The sequence below is a fragment of the Leptodactylus fuscus genome, chromosome 2 (assembly GCF_031893055.1).
Source record: "Leptodactylus fuscus isolate aLepFus1 chromosome 2, aLepFus1.hap2, whole genome shotgun sequence".
Lineage (NCBI taxonomy): Eukaryota > Metazoa > Chordata > Amphibia > Anura > Leptodactylidae > Leptodactylus > Leptodactylus fuscus.
Window position 1 is genome coordinate 275,118,292 of NC_134266.1, and position 26,170 is coordinate 275,144,461.

The window sequence follows — 26,170 nt, forward strand, 5'->3', positions numbered from 1 at the left end:
TTTTTTTTTTCATGCCCCCCCCCCATAAGGTCATATTGATGCAATAACCCCGACTACAGGAGGGGTGCAGCCGAAACAGACTTCCCATCTCCCAGCAGGGCCAAGATCAATCTCTAGATAAGTAATGGGAACGTCCTGCAAAACATCGGTCCTCATCACATAATATAATAGGACCCCGACCCACATTTATCTGAACAGAGGTGACTCAAGAGTGGCCTAAATGCACCTCCACGTGGCCCTTTATGGTGAACCGCGGCTTCTGCTCTGCCCACTGCCAAAATACAAAAAAGTGGCGAGCGGTGCGTGCAGATGCTTCCACTGGCAGGGACGTCCATCAGAAGACAATGGACTGGCAGGACCGCACCGCTCTGGGAGACGCTAGAGCCCCACGTTGCAAAAATGCAGGATTTTTTGTTGCAGATTTTGCTGCATTTTTTTCAGCCAAACCAGGAGGGAGAAGTGTAAGAAGCCTCCTAGATATTTCTCATTCCTATTGGAGCCATTCTTGGCTTTGGCTCATAAAAAACCTCAGCAAAATCTGCAAAAAAAACAAAACCCACCGGTTTCTGCAATGTGGGGCTTTCTGACCCCAAGTCCATTCTTCATACTGACAACCTATCGAGGTCTGACAACCGATGGCCCAAACAGAACAGACCTTATAGCAGCCTCCGCTTGTGTGCGCCAACCTACAGCCTCACTGTGTGAACACATCCCAAGGCTTTATTCACAATGTTATTGTGTCCACAGAAGGGGCTTATTCACACGACAGTAAGAAACAGCCAAACATCTATGCGGCCATCGTGAGGGTGCGTCACAGAAGGGCGTAGACAGTCCCTATGTTCACCCTTCAAAGCCGTCCCTCAAACCCCAAAGTGACTCCCGCCCTCAAAAGGGCAATACCAAACTGTACCCTAGTGTGACCCTAGACTGCGGAGATTCAGGGTCACACTAGGGTACGGTTAAGTTGTGCCCTTGTCAGGGTGGGAGTCACTTTGGGGTATGAGGGACGGTTCTGGAGGGTGAACATAGGGACAGTCTACCCACTTTTGTGGTGCACCCTCACCATGAGACTTCAGCCCCCACATATTAGTGTGCAAGGGGCCTGAGGAAGTCCATACAGAAGAGTGGGGGTTCCCCAAACTGCAGCCCCTCTCCCAATCACTTGAATGGGGCAGGGCTGCCTCCTGCTGTATACCTCGTACAGGTGGTGGTTTCGGGCGGGGTCCAGGTGTTGGGGACATGGTGAACGCCACATGATTTGGACTATTTTTTTGTGGGTCCCCTATAGTCACCCAGCACCAAAATGAAACTGAAACGTGCACCAAAGGGAAACTGAAACGTGCACCAAAGGGAAACTGAAACGTGCACCAAAGGGAAACTGAAACGTGCACCAAATTGAAACTGAAACGTGCACCAAAGGGAAACTGAAACGTGCACCAAATTGAAACTGAAACATGCACCAAAATTTGCAACCTGTGACCCCAGCTGAGAGGTGCAATGTATTCACCCTGGCGATTTTAGGTCGGTGCCATTTGCTTATTTCCATCGGACACAAGAATGCGGTCGGACTTACAGACCAGTGACGCCATTATGGACTGCGGTGCAATATAAACATTGGTGCACAGAAGTCGCCACACCCCACGTAACACGTTATAAGGATACCATGGTGGTTTCCAAGAAACAGCCATTTTAATAAATCCTCCTCATAGCAACAAACATGTCTGCCAATAAAGGTGTGGCCTGGCTGAGCCTTGTAGTCCCACACACTGACATAGACTATCCACCATGTTACACTGTATGAGCTCCAGCACTACAGACCAGACGTCTCACCACCTGTTACCCAAACTGATGACTGCGCATGCGCGGCTCTCTCCTGACGAGCGGGGGGAGAATCCAAACCGCCATTTAAGCGTTCGACCACGGCGCATGCGCCTGACGTTCCCGGATGTGGTATAAAGGCCATGTTTAGGTCGGGCAGGTCGCCCTAAATATTTTATCAATATAAACAGGACAAAGTATTGATTTCTTGTATCTAATTGGATCATTATGTGATCTAATAACCGAGGAAGAAGGGGACAGGTAGTTTGTTTCGATTACAGGCTAGCTGCCAGGAAGCAATATGGCTGCCAGGCTGTAGGGGCAGGGAAGATGGCAGCTGAGCGGACATGTTTGTTGTGGGCGCATGTGTGATAAATTAGCTGTTATCTTCCTTACTGGGAGCTGCAGCTCAATCTATAGAGAGCAGAGAGATCCTGAGGACATGAGGAGGTAAAGAGGTGCCCAAAAGTAACATGGAGGAAGGAAGTGACAGGACTGGGGGAGAGGAGTGTGAGGACTGGCTGCTGGAGTCTATACAGCTGTGAGTATATAGTGTATACTGCAACCATATGTGTATGTGCATGACACTGGGATCTGTAGATGACACTGTTATGGGGGATCTGTAGATGACACTGTTATGGGGGGATCTGTAGATGACACTGTTATGGGGGGATCTGTAGGTGACACTGTTATGGGGGGGTCTGTAGATGACACTGTTATGGGGGATCTGTAGATGATACTGTTATGGGGGATCTGTAGATGACACTGTTATGGGGGGTCTGTAGATGACACTGTTATGGGGGATCTGTAGATGACACTGTTATGGGGGATCTGTAGATGACACTGTTATGGGGGGTCTGTAGATGACACTGTTATGGGGGATCTGTAGATGATACTGTTATGGGGGATCTGTAGATGACACTGTTATGGGGGGTCTGTAGATGACACTGTTATGGGGGATCTGTAGATGACACTGTTATGGGGGATCTGTAGATGACACTGTTATGGGGGATCTGTAGATGACACTGTTATGGGGGATCTGTAGATGACACTGTTATGGGGGATCTGTAGATGACACTGTTATGGGGGGATCTGTAGATGACACTGTTATGGGGGGATCTGTAGGTGACACTGTTATGGGGGGGTCTGTAGATGACACTGTTATGGGGGATCTGTAGATGATACTGTTATGGGGGATCTGTAGATGACACTGTTATGGGGGGTCTGTAGATGACACTGTTATGGGGGATCTGTAGATGATACTGTTATGGGGGATCTGTAGATGACACTGTTATGGGGGGTCTGTAGATGACACTGTTATGGGGGGGTCTGTAGATGACACTGTTATGGGGGATCTGTAGATGACACTGTTATGAGGGATCTGTAGATGACACTGTTATGGGGGATCTGTAGATGACACTGTTATGGGGGATCTGTAGATGACACTGTTATGGGGGATCTGTAGATGACAATGTTATGGGGGATCTGTAGATGACGCTGTTATGGGGGGAGGGTCTGTAGATGACACTGTTATGGAGGGTCTGTAGATGACACTGTTATGGAGGATCTGTAGATGACACTGTTATGGGGGATCTGTGGATGACACTGTTATGGGGATCTGTAGATGACACTGTTATGGGGATCTGTAGATGACACTGTTATGGGGGGTCTGTAGATGACACTGTTATGGGGGATCTGTAGATGACACTGTTATGGGGGGTCTGTAGATGACACTGTTATGGGGGGTCTGTAGATGACACTGTTATGGGGGGTCTGTAGATGACACTGTTATGGGGGGGTCTGTAGATGACACTGTTATGGGGGGGTCTGTAGATGACACTGTTATGGGGGATCTGTAGATGACACTGTTATGGGGGGTCTGTAGATGACACTGTTATGGGGGGTCTGTAGATGACACTGTTATGGGGGGTCTGTAGATGACACTGTTATGGGGGGTCTGTAGATGACACTGTTATGGGGGATCTGTAGATGACACTGTTATGGGGGATCTGTAGATGACACTGTTATGGGGGGTCTGTAGATGACACTGTTATGGGGGGTCTGTAGATGACACTGTTATGGGGGGGTCTGTAGATGACACTGTTATGGGGGGGTCTGTAGATGACACTGTTATGGGGGGTCTGTAGATGACACTGTTATGGGGGGTCTGTAGATGACACTGTTATGGGGGGTCTGTAGATGACACTGTTATGGGGGGGTCTGTAGATGACACTGTTATGGGGGGTCTGTAGATGACACTGTTATGGGGGGATCTGTAGATGACACTGTTATGGGGGATCTGTAGATGACACTGTTATGGGGGATCTGTAGATGACACTGTTATGGGGGATCTGTAGATGACACTGTTATGGGGGGGTCTGTAGATGACACTGTTATGGGGGATCTGTAGATGACACTGTTATGGGGGATCTGTAGATGACACTGTTATGGGGGGTCTGTAGATGACACTGTTATGGGGGGTCTCCGGCTCTTACTGATGTCTTCTTTCCCGCTCTCAGGTATAAGGATCTTCACGACTTTGAGTTACAGGACCCGACCAGAGTCATCGAGTGGACGGGTGACAAGAGTGCGTATATTGTGTATATGCTGTGATCACATGACTTATTGGGGCCCCTGTATGTGATGATTTGCGGGGCCCTAATAAAACCTCCTTTATTCTGCTCATACCCATCAGTGATTGGTTGCCAGGGAGAACTGACAGAGGGACGGGGAAGCTTATCATACAGGCCGAGCCTCCTGACTAGATGACTATGAGCCCCATGAAGGCCAATGTAGCCCCTCCCTGTATGTCAGGTGGAGTTCCCCTTTAACCTCCCTGACTGCTTTGCCTTGCAGGTATCTGTATAGCGGGGTACACCGGACCCCGCAGTCATGAGATCCTGCAGCTGCTCTTTCCACAGAAGCTCCACGAGAAGGAGAACCAGGTAACCCCGAGGAGCGCCGCTCACATTGCTGTACCGCCCCTTTAAATGTGGTTGTGTAACTATCAAGTCTGTGTTCTCTCCTCTCCCCAGCAGGGGGCAGTCTGCACAATGCAGTTACTCCCATACACAGTATTCTCATTATATGAAAGCCCTGGCTTGCTGCAGTGACACAACTTTCTGTGGCTCCTGAATGACACATCTAATGAAGTGCACCGGACTATATCCTGCCCTATTGCTTTATACCTATAAAGAGTTGTCATTCTGGAGCCAGGCAAAGTTGGGTGACAACCCTTAGTCATTACCCAGCTTTCCCAGGATCCTGAAAGGCAACTATCCCTATAGGTAAAGCAATGGAAAGGCACAATGAGTAAAATTTTACATCATCACTGTATGGTAGGGCACCCAGCTTTCCCCGAATCCTGAATGTCACGAATTCATGTTGGCCGGGGGGATGTCATGATGCGGTAGTGTGAAGATTAGCCATTCAGGAGCCAGGTGAAGCTGTATCACACCCCCATTGGAGTGCAATGCTAATGACCCAGCTTTCTCAGGCTCCTGACTAACTAATCAGACTGGTCAGGTAGTTCTATGACCCGCAGGCTCCCCAAAGTGCACCTAGGAGAATTTACCATTCAGGAGTCTGGGAAAGCTGTGTCATCACCCCATAGGCGCTTTTATAGCAATGACCCAGCTTTCTCAGGCTCCTGACTAACAAAGACTGGCTGGCAGTAATTCCACCACTAGGCCTATGGATTGTAGTGCACCTGGGAGGATTTACCATTCAGGATCCTGGGAAAGCTGTGTGACCATCCTGTAGGAGCTGTTATGGTGAGTTTCCTGGTAATGACCCAGCTTTCTCAGGCTCCTGACTAATCAGACTGGTCGGCAATAATTTTCCCCTAGGCCTTCGGATTGTAGTGCACCTGGGAGGATTTACCTTTCAGGATCCTGGGAAAGCTCCCGCATCACATTCACAGGTCGGGGCCGTCCCTATGAACTTCCTGTCCTCCACTATTGTTCTTTGACTTCCATGTGAACAGTGTCCAGGAATCACTTGCACTTTCTCCCCCTCCCCCGCGCAGGGTCTGTGTCCGGAGCGAGACCTGAAGGTGGAATATGGAGGATTCTCCCAACACCCCGTCTACACCCTGAAGCAGCTCCCCGACACCAGGTACACGGGGTGTCAGCCCCCCCCCCATGTCTGCGACACTGCATCAGTGATTTATAGGGGACCCCCGGTCACAGGCTGCTGTCAGCGGGGTCATATATAACCTAAAGTGTAAGATGCCGATCACCGGCGCAGAGACCAGGAGACCTGACAATCTGCACAGGAACCTACTGCCATTTCCCTCTACACAGCCCTTCCTGTTATGTACTGAGAGAATAGTCAGCGACCGACACCGCCAAACCAGGAAAATACTGCCGTATAATCCTCACTATAGGGACCAGAGTGTTATATTATATGGCGGTATTATATAGGGACCAGAGTGTTATACTATATGGCAGTATTATATAGGGACCAGAGTGTTATACTATATGGCGGTATTATAGTAGTTATATATATGTATATAGGGACCGGAGTGTTATACTATATGGCAGTATTATAGTAGTTATATATATGTATATAAGGACCGGAGTGTTATACTATATGGCAGTATTATAGTAGTTATATATATGCATATAGGGACCGGAGTGTTATACTATATGGCGGTATTATAGTAGTTATATATATGTATGTAGGGACCGGAGTGTTATACTATATGGCGGTATTATAGTAGTTATATATATGTATGTAGGGACCGGAGTGTTATAGTATATTGCGGTATTATAGTAGTTATATATATGTATATAGGGACCAGAGTGTTATACTATATGGCGGTATTATAGTAGTTATATATATGTATATAGGGACCAGAGTGTTATACTATATGGCGGTATTATAGTAGTTATATATATGCATATAGGGACCAAAGTGTTATACTATATGGCGGTATTATAGTAGTTATATATATGTATGTAGGGACCGGAGTGTTATACTATATGGCGGTATTATAGTAGTTATATGTATGTAGGGACCGGAGTGTTATAGTATATGGCGGTATTATAGTAGTTATATATATGTATATAGGGACCAGAGTCTTATATTATATGGCGGTATTATAGTAGTTATATATATGTATATAGGGACCGGAGTGTTATACTATATGGCGGTGTTATAGTAGTTATATATATGTATATAGGGACCGGAGTGTTATAGTATATGGCGGTGTTATTCTTGTACATAGGAGGCTGTGTTATTATATTTGTGTGTGTAGTGTATATATTATATGTGACTATATACATCTTCTATCCTCCTGTGTGTCTCCTTGCAGTCTTCTTCTCACCAGCGGTCCATCTCTGGCCCATGTTCAGATTTGGCAGATAGGAGCTGATGATAAAGGTAATAGTTCTGGAGTTCCCTTCAGTATATTTCTCCGTTCTCTCTTCCCTTGCGGTATATTTCTCCGTTCTCTCTTCCCTTCGGTATATTTCTCCGTTCTCTCTTCCCTTCGGTATATTTCTCCGTTCTCTCTTCCCTTCGGTATATTTCTCCGTTCTCTCTTCCCTTGCGGTATATTTCTCCGTTCTCTCTTCCCTTCAGTATATTTCTCCGTTCTCTCTTCCCTTGCGGTATATTTCTCCGTTCTCTCTTCCCTTCGGTATATTTCTCCGTTCTCTCTTCCCTTGCGGTATATTTCTCCGTTCTCTCTTCCCTTCGGTATATTTCTCCGTTCTCTCTTCCCTTCGGTATATTTCTCCGTTCTCTCTTCCCTTCGGTATATTTCTCCGTTCTCTCTTCCCTTGCGGTATAGTTGGTGTCTCCCCCTGTCATGTAGGTTTTTGTGTATTGTTCCCCTCCCCCTTCTCCATGTTGTTCAGTCTCCTCGCTCCTTGTGATACTTCTGTGTATCTAATCTGTGTTCTATGATTCTGACTCTTCCTGACCCTTGACCTCCGGTTCTCCCCATAGATCCCCTGGTATTGATCCCTATAGCAGAGGGCTGATGGGTTTCTCTCCCTGTGCGGCTATTCCTCTCTGGTATCTGCTGTTTTCTCTGTGCCACCTCTTAGATGCTGTTTTTCTACCGCAGATGTTATCCAGCCCACAATGTCTATTCCGTCCGATCCCAGCAGTGACACCTGGACAAAGCTTTCGGTGTCGGCCGCAGCCTCGGCGCGTGTGGTCCACGGGGCTGGGGTCAGCGGCGTTCACGTGACGGAGATTGAGTCGGCCAAGCGTATATACACCTTAGGTAGGTGGCGGGTCTGAGCCGTATACATGGAGGCAAGGTAGCAGATGCCTCCCCTCCCCCGCTGTGCTATATTGTGGAATACAGGAGGTCATTGCAGCTCTGGATGTGACTGGAGCTAAGTATATGCTATATACGTGTTGTGTAGATGTCCAGTCAGCAGGTCGTGGCCCTGAAGGTGTCTGTGAAGTCTGGGCCAAGATTGCCGGCCCGGGCCCCCCACTGTGTAGAAGGGAAGCCAAACTTCTGGAACACACCCAGAGCTGCATTCACTCCTTTCCTGTTAGCTCCTCGGCTCTGTGGTCCTATAATGCAGCGCAAGGGAGAATCCCAAATTGTGAACGCAGCTTTAGCTGTGACTAGAGAATGACTGTGATCAGTGTTCAGGTTTGCGGCACCAAAGCTGCAAATTTTCTTCTACAGGGGAGTAAGACTGGGAACCTCCAGAGTTGCAATGTGAATGCTGCTGCTCTCCTGTTCGCTCTCACACATTATCCCGCAGAATATGACTGCAGCTTTGGTTGTGACTAGAGAGCCCTGCTATAACGTGTCTATCCTGCAGCTGCGTCCGGCGGCGAGGCGATCGGGTCGCTCTCCTTTCTGGATCCCTGCACCGTCCACTTGTGCTGTCTGAGTGGCCGTCAGATCATCGCTGATATCCGGCAGCCGGGGATCGCCGGTGAGGGGTCCGTGGCCCCGAAGGTGCCCGATGGTGGACAATGGTGCGCCGCTGTAAAGCCTGAAAACCAAGACGTCTGCGCCACGATTGCCAGTCTGTCTTCTAAGGGCCACATCGCTGTCACCGATATACGGGACATGGGGGCCCCCCTGAAATGTGCCAAGAGCAAGTCATCCAATGGCCCCGCCCCTGAGGAGCAAGTGATGTGTGTCTGCTGGGCCCCACAACTGGAAGACTGCATCTCCATCTCAGGTAACGGATCCAGTGTGGAATCCAGCTTTCCTAGGCTCCTGAGTGTCACATTCAGGACTCCAGCATAGCCATAACTGTCCTCACCCAGCTTTCCCAGAAGTAGCTACGACTAAGTGGTGGCTTAGTAGAATTGGTACCAGTAGGGGGTGCACTCTGGTATCTCCTATGTTCTGTAGCGTTCAATGACTCCACTTGTTCTTGCTTCCCCCTCTGTGCAGGCTTTGATGGTACAGTCCAGATCTACGACACACGGCGCTGGGACGCGGCCACGAAGGAGGTGGAGGCGCTGTTCACACACAGGGGCCATTCCGCTATGGGGGATTGCGAGGACGGGAGCGCCCCCCGGGTCACCGTCCACTCCTGGCATCCGTGGAAAGAGAGGACGCTGGTATCGGCCGCCAGTGACGGCTCCTTACATATCTGGGACTGGCTGGAGCGGCCGTGAGATGAAAGGGTTAATTTATTTTAGGGGAGTTTTGTTTTCAGTTTTGATAATTAAATGCAATTTTGTATCAAATGTGAATTGTGAATGTGATTGGTCAGGAGGGGCTGCGGTGACTACGGGGTTAAATATTCCTCTGATGCAAAACCATCCCCCCCCCCTAAGCCGCCATATTGACGAAACACAATGGATCCAACGTGGAGAGGCCTGGGGCGAGGACATCTACCATTTCTTGTTTATACAGCCATTACTGTAAATATCCCATCGTTTCGCTGTTTCGGCACATTCTGCGTGGTGCGACCTTCAGATGACACGTCCGGGCGTCACTGGCCGAGAACGAAGAAAAATGAGGAGAGTCTTCCTTAGTGTATACAATGTGACCTGCGAGAGGTTTCCTTCCTCCTCCTAAGATGTATATAGATGTGTACTGTATGCTACACGAAAATCAACCCCTGACTATCAGCCCCATGTAGTCACATGACCAGGGGGTCGCGTCTCTGGTCCGCGCTGTGCTCGAGGAGTCTCATCTTGGTTTGGGGTCCCTTGCAGTGCAAATCTACAGCGCAATTCACATGGTGGATAAAGTCAGCTGCTTGTCGATCAAGTCTGACCATCTCATGGTGCAGGGTTCCTGGCTGGGCGGTATATGCTGCACCTCGGCTGTTACAGGGTATACACCGCCCCCACTGCTGACCAGGAGGTTATAAAAGTATGGCGGTGCACAGAATTGGCTGACGTCTTAGCGTAGATGTCCCTCTTGTAGCTGCGGGTGTATCGCACCGCTCTCCCAGCTCACCTGACCTTGCTAGTGGTTGCCTCCTCCAAGCGGCTCCGCAGCCACAACCTGACATCCACTTCTACAGGCCACCTCTCTGTCTAGTCCCGCGCCATCTCATCCCTTCCACCCCCCCAGCAAGGCACATGTCTTAAATAGGGAGCCATCTCCCACCCTAGGTAACTCCTGATGTCAAACAGGCTGCACCATGACTGGAAAAAAGATGCAACTTCTCCCCCACTGCACCTCATGGGCGGGACTTAGCCCCTCCTACGAGGAGTCACCGCAGGATCCAGTTCCATATCATGATGCTTGGTAGTCCCTCACTCTAGGTTCTCACTAGCGTTACCTAATGGAGGACCAGAACAAGATGGAGGTACAGACTAGGAGGGTGTCACATAGAGCAGAGGTGCAGTGTAAAGCATAGGGAAGGAGCAGAGTCTGAGCCTGTATAAGACAAGGGGGTGGATTTGTCACCACATTAGACACCAATAGGAAATGTAGCAGAAGTAAAGTCACTGATCAGGTCTTATCTGTAATGGAGCTGAGCTGTAGTGTAAAGCATGGCTAAGCCTAATGCAGATCTAGAAGGAAGATAATCATTCGGAAGCAAGAATACATCCAATATATTGTATCCTGCAGGTCGTGTTTAATATCGTTTATTATAGTTAGTGCATCCTTATAGTGGTATCTCCTGCATACGCCGTAGCCACGTACACAATACATTCCAGCCTGTTAGTAGAAATTACTAGAAAATTAGAAAACAGGACCATTAGAAATATCAGGTTAGGCGAGGTTCACACTGACGTTTGGGTTTCCGTCCCAAACCCTATCTGCTTAAAAAGGATGGAAACCTGCGGACCCCATAAATTATAATGGGGATCACCCTGTTTCCAGGGTAGAGGTAAATAGCACCGTAGCGCGCATGTGCGACCTACCGATACACAGTAAATAGGGGGTATCTTTAATTCTCACAAAACCCTTTTAATTTACAAAAGACTGAACCGGCCCTTTAAATATGTTACGCATTGATCGGAATGATCCGTCTTAGAAGCTCCGCCTTCTCCTGATTGTACAATCTTGATTGGATGATATTCGATTCCAATTATATCTGTACAATTCAGTCCAAACTGTAATATCTGGTGCTAACTCCGCCCCTTGTGACCACCATCATGGGGCACCAAAGGGGCAATACCAATGGCGACACCCCCCCAGGGAGAGAGTGATATATATGTGACAAATGTTCACTACATGATCAGACGGAGGTGCGTCCACCATCGGGGGCGTGGTCTGCCATTGGGGGCATGGTCCACCATCGTGGGCATGGTCTGACATTGGGGGCACAGTTGTCCATTGCAGGTCGTGAGCTGACATTGGGGGTGTGGTCCACCATCAGGGACTGGGTCTGACATTGGGGGTGCCTTCCACGATTGGGGGTGTGGTTCACCATTGTGGGCGTGGTCTACCATTGGGGGCACGGTCCACCATTGGGTGCATGGTCTGACATTGGGGGCACAGTTGACCATTGCAGGGCGTGGTCTAACATTGGGGGTGTGGTCCACCATCGGGGACGGGATCTGACATTGGGGGCGTGGTTTGACATTGGGGGTGTGGTCCACCATCGGGGACGGGGTCTGACACTGGCGGCGCCTTCCACCATTGGGAGCACAGTGGATACTGTGCGGTTTTTAGCTGATAATCTCGTGATTAAGGTGATGCGCGGACATATTGTACGGTTTTTCCCCCGACTACTCGGGGGAGGGCCTTTATTGTGTCACTTCCTGAATCGGGAGAAGAGACTTTTCTTCTTGTTGATATTTTCCAGGACATCCTCCACGGTAAACAGACAAAAGTTGATCTCCTCATAAGGCGTCTGAACTCCGCTCTCAAACAGGATTGCGAATGTATTGGCGTCCTTACAATCGGCCAGATCCGAGTAGGCGGCCGGTCCATCGTGAATGACCCAGGGCTTGGACCAGGCCTCGGACATCAGGGGTGACTTGTTCAGGTGGATGCCCAGGTCTCTGCGGTCTTTCTTTGTTGGGTGTGAGAAGAGAAGCCAATGGCGACGCTCTTCTCCCGGCTGTTCGAGACCCGGGAACCCTAAGATGCTGCCGGAGCACCCGCCCTCCGACTCCTTTAATTTGCGACTCTTTTCTGCAATCTTAAATTCCCCCCCGACGTTTAGCATCAGCGCCTCGATCCGTTTCTTGGAGGTGCTGCGCGCGTTGCAGTACAGCATTTTCTGACCGTCTTCGGACACGATTTCCGCCAGTTCACATTCGCCACATTGCTGCTTTTCGATTCGTTCTGATATACGCCACCGGTTGCCTTGATCCTCGCTGTAGACGTAAAATGCGTGGGGCTTGGCGGACCACCATCGTATGAACCAAAACTTGGCAACGTACACATAGGCTGGGACCACGAGTTTCCCACAGTGGGTCTGGATACCGTGGCCGGGAGACACGAAAAAAGTGGCCAAGTTCCTGATGCCGCTCGTCACGTCGGTGATGTCCGTGGGGCCGCTCCACGTCTTCCCGCAATCCTTGCTGGTGGAATAGCAGAGCTTGGAGCTGTTTCCCCATTTTTTCATGTGGTCTTCCGTCACTCCGGTGGGGATGCAGTTGAAGAAGAGGAACAAGGTCTTGGTGGAGTCTTCATAGACCGGACAGGGGTTCATCATACGGTGATTTTTGAGGCAGAGGTCGTGTAAACTCTGGAGACCCTCCCACTAAAGATATAGAAGGTAGATAGAAAATTATTTTTAAAAAAATTGCATAAAAAACATTAGAAAATTATATACAAGAGTCAAAAAATATTCAATACATTTAAAGGGATCCTATTATTGGAATCCCTTTTTTTTCTCGCTCACACGTAGGAATAGCCTTAAGAAAGGCTATTCTTCTCCTGCCTTTAGATGTCTTCTCCACGCCGCCGTTCGGTAGAAATCCGGGTTTTCTTCGGTATGCAAATGAGTTCTCTCGCAGCACTGGGGGCGTCCCCAATGCTGCGAGAGAGTAATCTCCAGCGCCGCCTCCATCTTCTTCAGGAACGGCCTCTTCACACGTCTTCTTCCGGCACAGGAGTCAAACTTCTAGGCCTCGGGCAGAGCCGACTGCACATGCCAGCGGCCACAAGAAAAATGGCCGCTTACTTATTGTGTAAGCGGCCATTTTCTTGTGGCCCGGGCATGCCCCGTCGGCTCTGCCCGAGGCCTAGAAGATTGAAATTGGGCCGCTGTTCGGTTGAAATCCCGGTTTTCTTCGGTATGCAAATGAGTTCTCTCGCAGCACTGGGGGCAGTCCCCAGCACTCAAACAGCACCGGAGGGTGGCCCCAATACTGCGAGAGAACTCTCCATCTTCTTCTGGAACAACCTCTCTGTGTGTCTTCCGTCTTGAGTTTCAATCTTCTAGGCCTTGGGTCTTGGGCAGAGCCGACTGCACATGCCCGGGCCACAAGAAAATGGCCACTCACACCAGCTTACTGTGAAAGCGGCCATTTTCTTGTGGCCCGGGCATGCGCAGTCGGCTCTGCCCAAGGCCTAGCAGACTGAAACCCAGAACGGAAGACAACACAGGGAGAGGGCGTTCTTGAAGAAAATGGAGGCAGTGCTGGAGAGTTCTCTCGCAGCATTGGGGACGCCCCCGGTGCTGTTTGAGCGCTGAGGACCGCCCCCGGTGCTGTGAGAGAACTCATTTGCATACCGACAAAAACCCGGATTTCGACGTTTCTTAAGGGTATTCCTACGTGTGATCGAGAAAAAAAGGGTGTCCGATGATCGGGATCCCTTTAAATTATAAAAGTATACAAAAAAAAAAGTATAAATTAGCCTAATAAAAAAAATATAAAAAATTATAATAATGAAAATATACAAAAATGTAGAAGCTGACACATGACATATAAATACCCAGCTTTCCCAGAAGTGGCCGGACCCCACCGAGCGCCACTATTGGATCATGGAGTAACACTACTATAGGATCAGACTACACAGGGTTGTATGTAGTCTGTAACCATGGGGACACGCAGGCCCGCCTAGGAGCTGTATACACAGAACATGGGAAACCAGTATAAAGCAATACAACAAATAGCTGCTTGGCAAAGTGTGTCCTCCCTTCAAGGAGATGATGAGATTCGGGGTTAGACTTACAGACACAAATCCGGTTTTGTAGATCCCTCTCCTCATGACCAGACTCTCCGCATCGGCATCGTTCTCGCTCTTACGTTTCTCCGCAAACGCCAGAAAGACGTTTTCCTCTGTGATGTAGATGAGCGAGGGGATCCGGTACACGCAGCCGTTGGACTCTTTCTTGAAGAGCGGCGTCCGCTCCGGTTGTGTGGCCTTCATGGCAACAACAAAGGTTCTAGAAGACAAAACGCAAGACATGGCGGTGATTTAGAAAGAAGGGCCATGAGAGAGAGCAAACCCAGCAAAAGCAGCAGCGCTCTATATTCTATCTAGTGACAGGCCAAGTGCTGGAGTCCCTCCATATCAGTCCTATGGCCACGATGGCGGTGGTAGTCCAGGGCTGATGGGGGTAGTAGTCACAGATGTGTCACAGGCCTGAGTGCTCTACAACCCTGTTCCCCTGTCACATACATGGACCTTTCCTATCACTTTCGCTGTTCCCTTTCTGCAGTGCACAGGCTGGAATGATTTCGGTGACAGAGTTCGGTAACAATGGTTGTGAAGAACTTTACCAGAAAACCTCCTGTGCCGGCAGAGTCCAGATATCACAGTCTGTTTAGTAGCAAATAGCAGTATGGCTTTCACACATATAACCAATAATTGCAGCACTTCAGTCACAGCCCCATATCCTCTGCAGTAGCAGGTATACAGATTCTGGGTAGGTAATAGTTAATTTATATACAGTCCAGTGCAGCTTTAGCTCTACCTTGGGAGATGCAACACAGCTTGGCTATACTGTGCAATGTGGTGCAGGAGAGAACTTACAGAGAAGGTGCTGGAGCAATGCCCTATAGCAGGGTGCTAAAGCAGAGAATCACTTAGGTTAGATCCAGCTGGGGAACCCATGAGAAGCGTGGATCCAGGCAGAGGACTTCTTTATCCAACAGGTTATTCCTCTGACTTAGGCCAATAGGACAGGATTAGACTTTTTAGATGATCTCCCAGGCGTGCACTGGCAGGAGTTCAGTAGTCGGGATGGACTGGTAGCTGGATATAGCCCATGTGAGGTTCTGACCAGCCTGGAGCAATGCTGGCAGACATGTGGACTGTGTACTTACACGCCTTTTGCAATCAGCCCTACCTGTGTACGCAGGGGCTGGACCAGGGACAAGTCTCAGCTCACCCCAGAAACAGCTTGTGCTGCTATAGGCGGAGAGCAAAGCATGTGACTGAAGTAGCAGGATGCTAGACCTGTGGGTATGCAAAGCTAAGGCAAGGTGTAAAGCTAAGACAAGGTGCAAAGTTAAGGCAAGGTGCAAAGCTAAGACAAGGTGCAAAGCTAAGGCAAGGTGCAAAGCTAAGGCAAGGTGCAAAGCTAAGGCAAGGTGCACAGCTAAGGCAAGGTGCACAGCTAAGGCAAGGTGCAAAGCTAAGGCAAGGTGCAAAGCTAAGGCAAGGTGCAAAGATAGTTAAATCCAAAATTGTAAAAATCCAGCACTGAGGCCTCCAAATGATAAAACTTAACTTTTAATTAAAGATAAATGACCGTAAAAATACAAAACAAATAAAACATACCAGCGCAGGAAGGGAAGACAAATTCACAACATGATGTAACAGTAGACTGACCTACATGGTGTAGTAGTTGCCTACGTGTTTCAGGGCGTGAGCCCCTTACTCATGGCACTGACCAAGGCTAGTCCACACACTATGTACCAGCATCTGAACTGAGACTAAAACAAAGGGGATTTTACAGAGAAAAAAATCAAAGAAAAATGAATGCTACGCATCCCAAGGTGATGGTCACGTGACCGGATCAATGAATCCCAGGACCTTGTAATACGGACTTTGTACAGAGGTGAGAGATGATCTGAACCAAAAACTAATACGAAAAATAAACTCCAATTGACAAGTAACAGGAATAAATGAAAAGAGCAGAAACTAATAAGTTACATCCGTTCTATGGTTTACAGGGATTCTACCAGTAATTAGCTATTTTTTGTGCTTTAGACGCCGGAATAGTCTTTAGGAAGGCTATTCGTCTCTTACCTTTAGACGTGGTCTCCGCGGCGCCGTTCCTTAGAAATACCGGTTTTAACCGGTATGGAAATGAGTTCTCTCGCAGCAATGGGGGTGGGCCCCAGCACTCAGAGCTGCCCGAGAGCTCTCTCCAGCGACACCTCCTTCTTCAGTAGTTCAATACAGGAGCGGCCTCCCAAAAATGGCTGCCGGCCGGCATCGCAGTTTGAGCGCTGGAGCCCGCCCCCATTGCTGCGAGAGAACTCATTAGCATACCAGTCAAAACTGGGATTTCTAAGGAACAGCGCCGCGGAGACCATGTCTACAGGTAAGAGACGAATAGCCTTTCTAAAGGCTATTCCAACCTCTAAAGCAGAAAAAATAGCGATTTAGTGGTAGAATCCCTTTAAGGGAATCAATACCCGATGTGATGGGCCGAAGGGGCGGAGCTATAGTACCTTTATGCACTTTCAGAAGCCCGTGGAAGATTGGAATGACTGGGTTCTCGGGCAATAATTTGTTAACCTGCTTCTCCAGAATAATTCCTATATTAACCCCTTCCGACAACAGATTTTTGAGTATATCAGAGAATGTGGGTGCAGGGTCCGAATCCAGAACTCTGTATGTTTTTGGATTTTCATCGCTTCTGAAACATAATCCATAGTATCTAAGACGGTTTGGTTGCCTGGACCGGGAGGTGGTGTGTCCGTGCACTATGTCATATCTCCTATTTTTGATCCACACGAATGTATGAAACGTGGGCTGTGCAATAGTGTTTTTTTTTGTGGTGCAAAGCTAGTTAACCCTTACACTGCTGCAGACAATCCTCAGTGCCTGCTAAGTAATGCAGTACAATATACAGCACACAAAGAGAATGGCTGACATCAGAGATTACTACAAGACAATAGGGTGACAGAATGACAACTTAAACAGAACCTCCCGTTCTGGGACACTGCATATCTATCTGTTGTCAGGATCTGGGGTTGCTGCGTGATTTGCACAGACTCCAAGATGTCAGTCCAAAATGTAGAGTTTTATTCACTCCAACAGACAGCGGTACATGCAGCAGCGAAATAAAATACAAAATTTGCACCTGCCCGTCCGGGTTCTAAATAAAAGTTGGTGGCCTCACCTATAATAGAAACTGGTTCAGTCAGAAACCTCCCAGGTAGTCACAACTGCCTTGGAGGGTTTTCAGCCAAGCTCTATAGTCTATGGGGTCCGTGTGCATAAGGACGCAAGTCCAAGAAAGACGTCATCCAAGTAGGCCTGAAGCCTTCAGGAGCCAGGAGAGGTAAGTAGCATGGTTGATTATGTTCCACATTCTAGGTCAGACAAGTTCTTAGTATATACCATATAGATTACAGTATAAACTAAGAATTTACACCGGATCGTTGACAGGCATTCTTTAATCCTGCCGGAACTTCCGGTGTGTTCCATCCAAATTAAACCACTGTCTGTCTGTCTATCTGTCTGACTATCTCTCCCTTTCCCTTTAAGGCCCAGTATCCGGATAGTTAGGACATGGTGTGATATCTGTAGATAAATATGTTTTCTTTCTGGGAGATTAATATGGGCGCAGCCTCCGGCAGGGATCTGTGTGCCAGGACTGTACTCAGCATGTAATACACAGAGTCCTGAGCCGTTGTGTGGTGTCGTGTGACCATGTATGGTGTCCGCTCTGCACATCCAAAGTCTTCTACACTTTCCTTTGATTCGCCATTAATGGGACCTGCAGCGGCCGGAGAATCTAATAAATGTGTTCAGTCTGGATGAATAAATGCTTAAAGGGCCGGAAACCCCTGACAACATGGAATACCATATACTCATACATGACAACTCTCCTGACAACTCTCCTGGAATTTAGTGTCCTCTGCTTTATTAAAGGATAGCGTGGTCTGGGGTCTGTATTAGTTTAGGGGTCTGGTCTGGGGTCTGTATTAGTTTAGGGGTCTGGTCTGGGGTCTGTATTAGTTTAGGGGTCTGGTCTGGGGTCTGTATTAGTTTAGGGGTCTGGTCTGGGGTCTGTATTAGTTTAGGGGTCTGGTCTGGGGTCTGTGTTAGTTTAGGGGTCTGGTCTGGGGTCTGTATTAGTTTAGGGGTCTGGTCTGGGGTCTGTATTAGTTTAGGGGTCTGGTCTGGGGTCTGTATTAGTTTAGAGGTCTGGTCTGGGGTCTGTATTAGTTTAGGGGTCTGGTCTGGGGTCTGTATTAGTTTAGAGGTCTGGTCTGGGGTCTGTATTAGTTTAGGGGTCTGGTCTGGGGTCTGTGCTAGTTTAGGGGTCTGGTCTGGGGTCTGTATTAGTTTAGGGGTCTGGTCCGGGGTCTGTATTAGTTTAGGGATCTGGTCTGGGGTCTGTATTAGTTTAGAGGTCTGGTCTGGGCTCTGTATTAGTTTAGGGGTCTGGTCTGGGGTCTGTATTAGTTTAGGGGTCTGGTCTGGGGTCTGTATTAGTTTAGGGGTCTGGTCTGGGGTCTGTATTAGTTTAGGGGTCTGGTCTGAGGTCTGTATTAGTTTAGGGGTGTGGTCTGGGGTCTGTATTTGTTTAGGGGTCTGGTCTGGGGTCTGTATTAGTTTAGAGGTCTTTGTCTGGGGTCTGTATTAGTTTAGGGGTGTGGTCTGGGGTCTGTATTAGTTTAGGGGTCTGGTCTGGGGTCTGTATTAGTTTAGGGGTGTAGTCTGGGGTCTGTATTAGTTTAGGGGTCTGGTCTGGGGTCTGTATTAGTTTAGGGGTCTGGTCTGGGGTCTGTATTAGTTTAGGGGTCTGGTCTAGGGTCTGTATTAGTTTACGGGTCTGGTCTGGGGTCTGTATTAGTTTAGGTGTCTGGTCTGGGGTCTGTATTAGTTTAGGGGTCTGGGGTCTGTATTAGTTCAGCAGTCTGGTCTGGGGTCTGTATTAGTTTAGGGGTCTGGTCTGGGGTCTGTATTAGTTTACAGGTCTGGTCTGGGGTCTGTATTAGTTTAGGGGTCTGGTCTGGGGTCTGTATTAGTTTAGGGGTCTGAGGTCTGTATTAGTTTAGGGGTCTGGTCTGGGGTCTGTATTAGAGGTCCGGTCTAGGGTCTGTATTAGTTTAGGGGTCTGGTCTGGGGTCTGTGTTAGTTTAGGGATCTGGTCTGGGGTCTGTATTAGTTTAGGGGTCTGGTCTGGGGTTTGTATTAGTTTAGGGGTCTGGTCTGGGGTCTGTATTAGTTTAGGGGTCTGGTCTGGGGTCTGTATTAGTTTAGGGGTCTGGTCTGGGGTCTGTATTAGTTTAGGGGTCTGGTCTGGGGTTTGTATTAGTTTAGGGGTCTGGTCTGGGGTCTGTATTAGTTTAGGGGTCTGGTCTGCGGTCTGTATTAGTTTACGGGTCTGGTCTGGGGTCTGTATTAGTTTAGGGGTCTGTATTAGTTTAGGGGTCTGGGGTCTGTATTAGTTTAGCAGTCTGGTCTGGGGTCTGTATTAGTTTAGGGGTCTGGTCTGGGGTCTGTATTAGTTTAGGGGTCTGGTCTGGGGTCTGTATTAGTTTACAGGTCTGGTCTGGGGTCTGTATTAGTTTAGGGGTCTGGTCTGGGGTCTGTATTAGTTTAGGGGTCTGAGGTCTGTATTAGTTTAGGGGTCTGGTCTGGGGTCTGTATTAGAGGTCCGGTCTAGGGTCTGTATTAGTTTAGCGGTCTGGTCTGGGGTCTGTATTAGTTTAGGGGTCTGGTCTGGGGTCTGTATTAGTTTAGGGGTCTGGTCTGGGGTCTGTATTAGTTTAGAGGTCTGGTCTGGGGTCTGTATTAGTTTAGAGGTCTGGTCTGGGGTCTGTATTAGTTTAGGGGTCTGGTCTGGGATCTGTATTAGTTTAGGGGACTGGTTTGGGGTCTGTATTAGTTTAGGGGTCTGGTTTGGGGTCTGTATTAGTTTAGGGGTCTGGTCTGGGGTCTGTGTTAGTTTAGGGGTCTGGTCTGGAGTCTGTATTAGTTTAGAGGTCTGGTCTGGGGTCTGTATTAGTTTAGGGGTCTGGTCTGGGGTCTGTATTAGTTTAGAGGTCTGGTCTGGGGTCTGTATTAGTTTAGGGGTCTGGTCTGGGGTCTGTATTAGTTTAGGGGTCTGGGGTTTGTATTAGTTTAGGGGTCTGGTCTGGGGTCCGTATTAGTTTAGGGGTGTGGTCTGGGGTCTGTATTAGTTTAGGGGTCTAGTCTGGGGTCTGTATTAGTTTAGGGGTCTGGTCTGGGGTCTGTATTAGTTTAGGGGTCTGGTATGGGGTCTGTATTAGTTTAGGGGTCTGGGGTCTGTATTAGTTTAGGGGTCTGGTCTGGGGTCTGTATTAGTTTACGGGTCTGGTCTGGGGTCTGTATTAGTTTAGGTGTCTGGTCTGGGGTCTGTATTAGTTTAGGGGTCTGGGGTCTGTATTAGTTTAGCAGTCTGGTCTGGGGTCTGTATTAGTTTAGGGGTCTGGTCTGGGGTCTGTATTAGTTTACAGGTCTGGTCTGGGGTCTGTATTAGTTTAGGGGTCTGGTCTGGGGTCTGTATTAGTTTAGGGGTCTGGGGTCTGTATTAGTTTAGGGGTCTGGTCTGGGGTCTGTATTAGTTTAGGTGTCTGGTCTGGGGTCTGTATTAGTTTAGGGGTCTGGGGTCTGTATTAGTTTAGCAGTCTGGTCTGGGGTCTGTATTAGTTTAGGGGTCTGGTCTGGGGTCTGTATTAGTTTACAGGTCTGGTCTGGGGTCTGCATTAGTTTAGGGGTCTGGTCTGGGGTCTGTATTAGTTTACAGGTCTGGTCTAGGGTCTGTATTAGTTTACGGGTCTGGTCTGGGGTCTGTATTAGTTTAGGTGTCTGGTCTGGGGTCTGTATTAGTTTAGGGGTCTGGGGTCTGTATTAGTTCAGCAGTCTGGTCTGGGGTCTGTATTAGTTTAGGGGTCTGGTCTGGGGTCTGTATTAGTTTAGGGGTCTGAGGTCTGTATTAGTTTAGGGGTCTGGTCTGGGGTCTGTATTAGAGGTCCGGTCTAGGGTCTGTATTAGTTTAGGGGTCTGGTCTGGGGTCTGTATTAGTTTAGGGGTCTGGTCTGGGGTCTGTATTAGTTTAGGGGTCTGGTCTGGGGTTTGTATTAGTTTAGGGGTCTGGTCTGGGGTCTGTATTAGTTTAGGGGTGTGGTCTGGGGTCTGTATTAGTTTAGGGGTCTGGTCTGGGGTCTGTATTAGTTTAGGGGTCTGGTCTGGGGTCTGTATTAGTTTAGGGGTCTGGTCTGGGGTCTGTATTAGTTTAGGGGTCTGGGGTCTGTATTAGTTTAGGGGTCTGGTCTGGGGTCTGTATTAGTTTAGGGGTCTGGTCTGGGGTCTGTATTAGTTTAGGGGTCTGGGGTCTGTATTAGTTTAGGGGTCTGGGGTCTGTATTAGTTTAGCAGTCTGGTCTGGGGTCTGTATTAGTTTAGGGGTCTGGTCTGGGGTCTGTATTAGTTTACAGGTCTGGTCTGGGGTCTGTATTAGTTTAGGGGTCTGGTCTGGGGTCTGTATTAGTTTAGGGGTCTGAGGTCTGTATTAGTTTAGGGGTCTGGTCTGGGGTCTGTATTAGAGGTCCGGTCTAGGGTCTGTATTAGTTTAGGGGTCTGGTCTGGGGTCTGTATTAGTTTAGGAGTCTGGTCTGGGGTCTGTATTAGTTTAGCGGTCTGGTCTGGGGTCTGTATTAGTTTAGGGGTCTGGTCTGGGGTCTGTATTAGTTTAGAGGTCTGGTCTGGGGTCTGTATTAGTTTAGAGGTCTGGTCTGGGGTCTGTATTAGTTTAGGGGTCTGGTCTGGGGTCTGTGCTAGTTTAGGGGTCTGGTCTGGGGTCTGTATTAGTTTAGGGGTCTGGTCTGGGGTCTGTATTAGTTTAGAGGTCTGGTCTGAGGTCTGTATTAGTTTAGGGGTGTGGTCTGGGGTCTGTATTAGTTTATGGGTCTGGTCTGGGGTCTGTATTAGTTTAGAGGTCTGGTCTGAGGTCTGTATTAGTTTAGGGGTGTGGTCTGGGGTCTGTATTAGTTTAGGGGTCTGGTCTGGGGTCTGTATTAGTTTAGAGGTCTGGTCTGAGGTCTGTATTAGTTTAGAGGTCTGGTCTGAGGTCTGTATTAGTTTAGGGGTGTGGTCTGGGGTCTGTATTAGTTTAGGGGTCTGGTCTGGGGTCTGTATTAGTTTAGAGGTCTGGTCTGAGATCTGTATTAGTTTAGGGGTGTGGTCTGGGGTCTGTATTAGTTTAGGGGTCTGGTCTGGGGTCTGTATTAGTTTAGGGGTGTGGTCTGGGGTCTGTATTAGTTTAGGGGTCTGGTCTGGGGTCTGTATTAGTTTAGGGGTCTGGTCTGGGGTCTGTATTAGTTTAGGGGTCTGGTCTGGGGTCTGTATTAGTTTACGGGTCTGGTCTGGGGTCTGTATTAGTTTAGGTGTCTGGTCTGGGGTCTGTATTAGTTTAGGGGTCTGGGGTCTGTATTAGTTCAGCAGTCTGGTCTGGGGTCTGTTTTAGTTTAGGGGTCTGGTCTGGGGTCTGTATTAGTTTACAGGTCTGGTCTGGGGTCTGTATTAGTTTAGGGGTCTGGTCTGGGGTCTGTATTAGTTTAGGGGTCTGAGGTCTGTATTAGTTTAGGGGTCTGGTCTGGGGTCTGTATTAGAGGTCCGGTCTAGTGTCTGTATTAGTTTAGGGGTCTGGTCTGGGGTCTGTGTCAGTTTAGGGGTCTGGTCTGGGGTCTGTATTAGTTTAGGGGTGTGGTCTGGGGTCTGTATTAGTTTAGGGGTCTGGTCTGGGGTCTGTATTAGTTTAGGGGTCTGGTCTGGGGTCTGTATTAGTTTAGGGGTCTGGGGTCTGTATTAGTTTAGGGGTCTGGTCTGGGGTCTGTATTAGTTTACGGGTCTGGTCTGGGGTCTGTATTAGTTTAGGTGTCTGGTCTGGGGTCTGTATTAGTTTAGGGGTCTGGGGTCTGTATTAGTTTAGCAGTCTGGTCTGGGGTCTGTGTTAGTTTAGGGGTCTGGTCTGGGGTCTGTATTAGTTTAGAGGTCTGGTCTGGGGTCTGTATTAGTTTAGGGGTCTGGTATGGGGTCTGTGCTAGTTTAGGGGTCTGGTCTGGGGTCTGTATTAGTTTAGGCGTCTGGTCTGGGGTCTGTATTAGTTTAGAGGTCTGGTCTGAGGTCTGTATTAGTTTAGGGGTGTGGTCTGGGGTCTGTATTAGTTTAGGGGTCTGGTCTGGGGTCTGTATTAGTTTAGGGGTGTGGTCTGGGGTCTGTATTAGTTTAGGGGTCTGGTCTGGGCTCTGTATTAGTTTAGGGGTCTGGTCTGGGGTCTGTATTAGTTTAGAGGTCTGGTCTGAGGTCTGTATTAGTTTAGGGGTGTGGTCTGGGGTCTGTATTAGTTTAGGGGTCTGGTCTGGGGTCTGTATTAGTTTAGAGGTCTGGTCTGAGGTCTGTATTAGTTTAGGGGTGTGGTCTGGGGTCTGTATTAGTTTAGGGGTCTGGTCTGGGGTCTTTATTAGTTTAGAGGTCTGGTCTGAGGTCTGTATTAGTTTAGGGGTGTGGTCTGGGGTCTGTATTAGTTTAGGGGTGTGGTCTGGGGTCTGTATTAGTTTAGGGGTCTGGTCTGGGGTCTGTATTAGTTTAGGGGTCTGGTCTGGGATCTGTATTAGTTTAGAGGTCTGGTCTGAGGTCCGTATTAGTTAAGGGGTCTGGTCTGGGGTCTGTATTAGTTTAGGGGTGTGGTCTGGGGTCTGTATTAGTTTAGGGGTCTGGTCTGGGGTCTGTATTAGTTTAGGGGTCTGGTCTGGGGTCTGTATTAGTTTAGGGGTCTGGTCTAGGGTCTGTATTAGTTTACGGGTCTGGTCTGGGGTCTGTATTAGTTTACGGGTCTGGTCTGGGGTCTGTATTAGTTCAGCAGTCTGGTCTGGGGTCTGTATTAGTTCAGCAGTCTGGTCTGGGGTCTGTATTAGTTTACAGGTCTGGTCTTGGGTCTGTATTAGTTTAAGGGTCTGGTCTGGGGTCTGTATTAGTTTAGGGGTCTGAGGTCTGTATTAGTTTAGGGGTCTGGTCTGGGGTCTGTATTAGAGGTCCGGTCTAGGGTCTGTATTAGTTTAGGGGTCTGGTCTGGGGTCTGTGTTAGTTTAGGGGTCTGGTCTGGGGTCTGTATTAGTTTAGGGGTCTGGTCTGGGGTCTGTATTAGAGGTCTGGTCTGGGGTCTGTATTAGTTTAGGGCTCTGGTCTGGGGTCTGTATTAGTTTAGGGCTCTGGTCTGGGGTCTGTATTAGTTTAGGGGGCCTGGAATGAGCCTATACTGGTTGTGTGGGGTTCGCTCTGGTGTGTGCCCCCTAATCTCGGACCCCTTTCTATTATGTTATTACTTGTGCCGGACAATCTGGATTTTGCTAGAATTAGATCGGGGGGTAACAGAACTACAAGCACCAAATTCCCACCTGCTGAGCCTTGTAGTTCCTCAGACCCCCTCCCATGATTGTAGTTCCTCAGACCCCCTCCCCTGATTGTAGTGGGGGGTCCTGCAGCTCCACGTGTTGTTTTTCTGTCTCGCCCGCTGATGTCATGGCTGTTGTCCTAGCAGCGGGCACAGACTCCCGTGTTTATATAAGGCCACTCTACTATCCCAGGCCATGTACTCGCTTCCATTAATTAACCTCTTACACTCCCAGCCTGCGGCATGGACTGCAGCTGTCACGGATCTATCACTTCGACGCGCCAAACACCTCAAATTGACCCCGCCCAATTTATGTCAGCCATATTGGAAATCAATCAATTACTACATTTGGCACAGTTGACATCGCCTCTTAGAGACCCCCCGTTATCTCTACATAGATGGGATACATCAGGGTCTCGCCGTGTCCGCCATTAACAAAAACATAACCTAACAACCAATCAGAGCTTGGCTTTCACTTTCCTTTGTGACTGGTTACTATGGACAACAAGGACACTTATCTTTATTTTTAATGCGGAGACCCCCTTTACCATCAGGACCCTCATCGTATTATAAACAGTAAATTGTTGGGGGTTGTAGTATCTGGAATATCGCCGACCTAGAAGCGAAGGGCGATTTTCAGAATTATTTTGTAGCTGACACCTGTTTATCTCGCAGCCATTGCAGTCTATAGTGAGAAGAGATTGGTGAACCTACCTGGGACTGGAGAGCGGCAGCTGCTGTTCTCTGGTATCAGTGGTGCCCGGCCTGTGCCTGCAGATGTGGCTGATGTTCTTCTCTCACTGTGTTGATAGGAAACTCCCAAAACTTCCCCGACCTCCTATTGGCTGCAGTGAGTGTGAGCTGGGCGCTGCAGCCTCGCACTGCCTTGTACTGTGCGCCCCCCTGCACTGGGTACTACCCCTGTATACTGTACCAGATCTCCTCCCTGCACTGTATCCCCCCCCCCTCTGTATACTGTACCAGATCTCCTCCCTGCACTGTATCCCCCCCCCCCCCTCTGTATACTGTACCAGATCTCCTCCCCGCACGGTCGTTCACCCTGTTCTATCCCTGCACCCTCCATCTGTTTCCTTTCTGTATCCTGATAGAGGAAAACAATCAGGGAACTGCCCTGTAATTCCAGGACTGATAGCTAGGGGGCGCAAGAGCACCAAAATATTTGTGCAATACTGTCCACTGAGCTGTTGTATCTAATCCTATCATATGTGATCCTGACTGATAGAGTGTAAGCTCTTATGGGCAGGGTCCTCCCTCCAGTAGAGTGTAAGCTCCTATGGGCAGGGTCCTATCTCCTGTAGAGTGTAAGCTCCTATGGGCAGGGTCCTCTCTCCTGTAGAGTGTAAGCTCTTATGGGCAGGGTCCTCTCTCCTGTACAGTGTAAGCTCTTATGGGCAGGGTCCTCTCTCCTGTAGTGTAAGCTCTTAT

General features: G+C 48.8%; 2 protein-coding genes across 2 annotated transcripts; one reads left to right on the top strand and one right to left on the bottom strand.

Moving 5' to 3' along the window:
• Positions 1–2,195: 2,195 nt before the first annotated feature.
• On the top strand, positions 2,196–9,450 carry WDR73 (WD repeat domain 73). Its single transcript, XM_075263009.1, has 8 exons — positions 2,196–2,359; positions 4,338–4,405; positions 4,675–4,763; positions 5,846–5,934; positions 7,136–7,203; positions 7,895–8,056; positions 8,616–8,984; positions 9,203–9,450. Exons 1-8 carry the CDS (start codon positions 2,292–2,294, stop codon positions 9,427–9,429), a joined length of 1,140 nt encoding a protein of 379 aa, XP_075119110.1. The 5' UTR covers positions 2,196–2,291; the 3' UTR covers positions 9,430–9,450.
• Positions 9,451–10,853: 1,403 nt separating this feature from the next.
• LOC142193984 (sialidase-3-like) lies at positions 10,854–25,637 on the bottom strand. The gene is made up of 3 exons (XM_075263010.1): positions 25,439–25,637; positions 14,351–14,564; positions 10,854–12,932 (listed from the first exon to the last, which is right to left on the bottom strand). Exons 2-3 carry the CDS (start codon positions 14,546–14,548, stop codon positions 11,976–11,978), a joined length of 1,155 nt encoding a protein of 384 aa, XP_075119111.1. The 5' UTR covers positions 14,549–14,564; positions 25,439–25,637; the 3' UTR covers positions 10,854–11,975.
• Between the last annotated feature and the right edge of the window lie 533 nt (positions 25,638–26,170).

Excerpts from the sequence above, each read along its gene's own strand:
- WDR73 (XM_075263009.1), top strand. The coding sequence starts at position 2,292 with ATGGAGGAAGGAAGTGACAGGACTGGGGGAGAGGAGTGTGAGGACTGG. Across the intron at positions 4,764-5,845 it reads TCCACGAGAAGGAGAACCAG|GGTCTGTGTCCGGAGCGAGA; the intron begins GTAACCCCGAGG and ends TCCCCCGCGCAG. Across the intron at positions 7,204-7,894 it reads GATAGGAGCTGATGATAAAG|ATGTTATCCAGCCCACAATG; the intron begins GTAATAGTTCTG and ends TTTCTACCGCAG.
- LOC142193984 (XM_075263010.1), bottom strand. The coding sequence starts at position 14,548 with ATGAAGGCCACACAACCGGAGCGGACGCCGCTCTTCAAGAAAGAGTCC. Across the intron at positions 12,933-14,350 it reads ACAAAACCGGATTTGTGTCT|TGGGAGGGTCTCCAGAGTTT; the intron begins GTAAGTCTAACC and ends CTATATCTTTAG.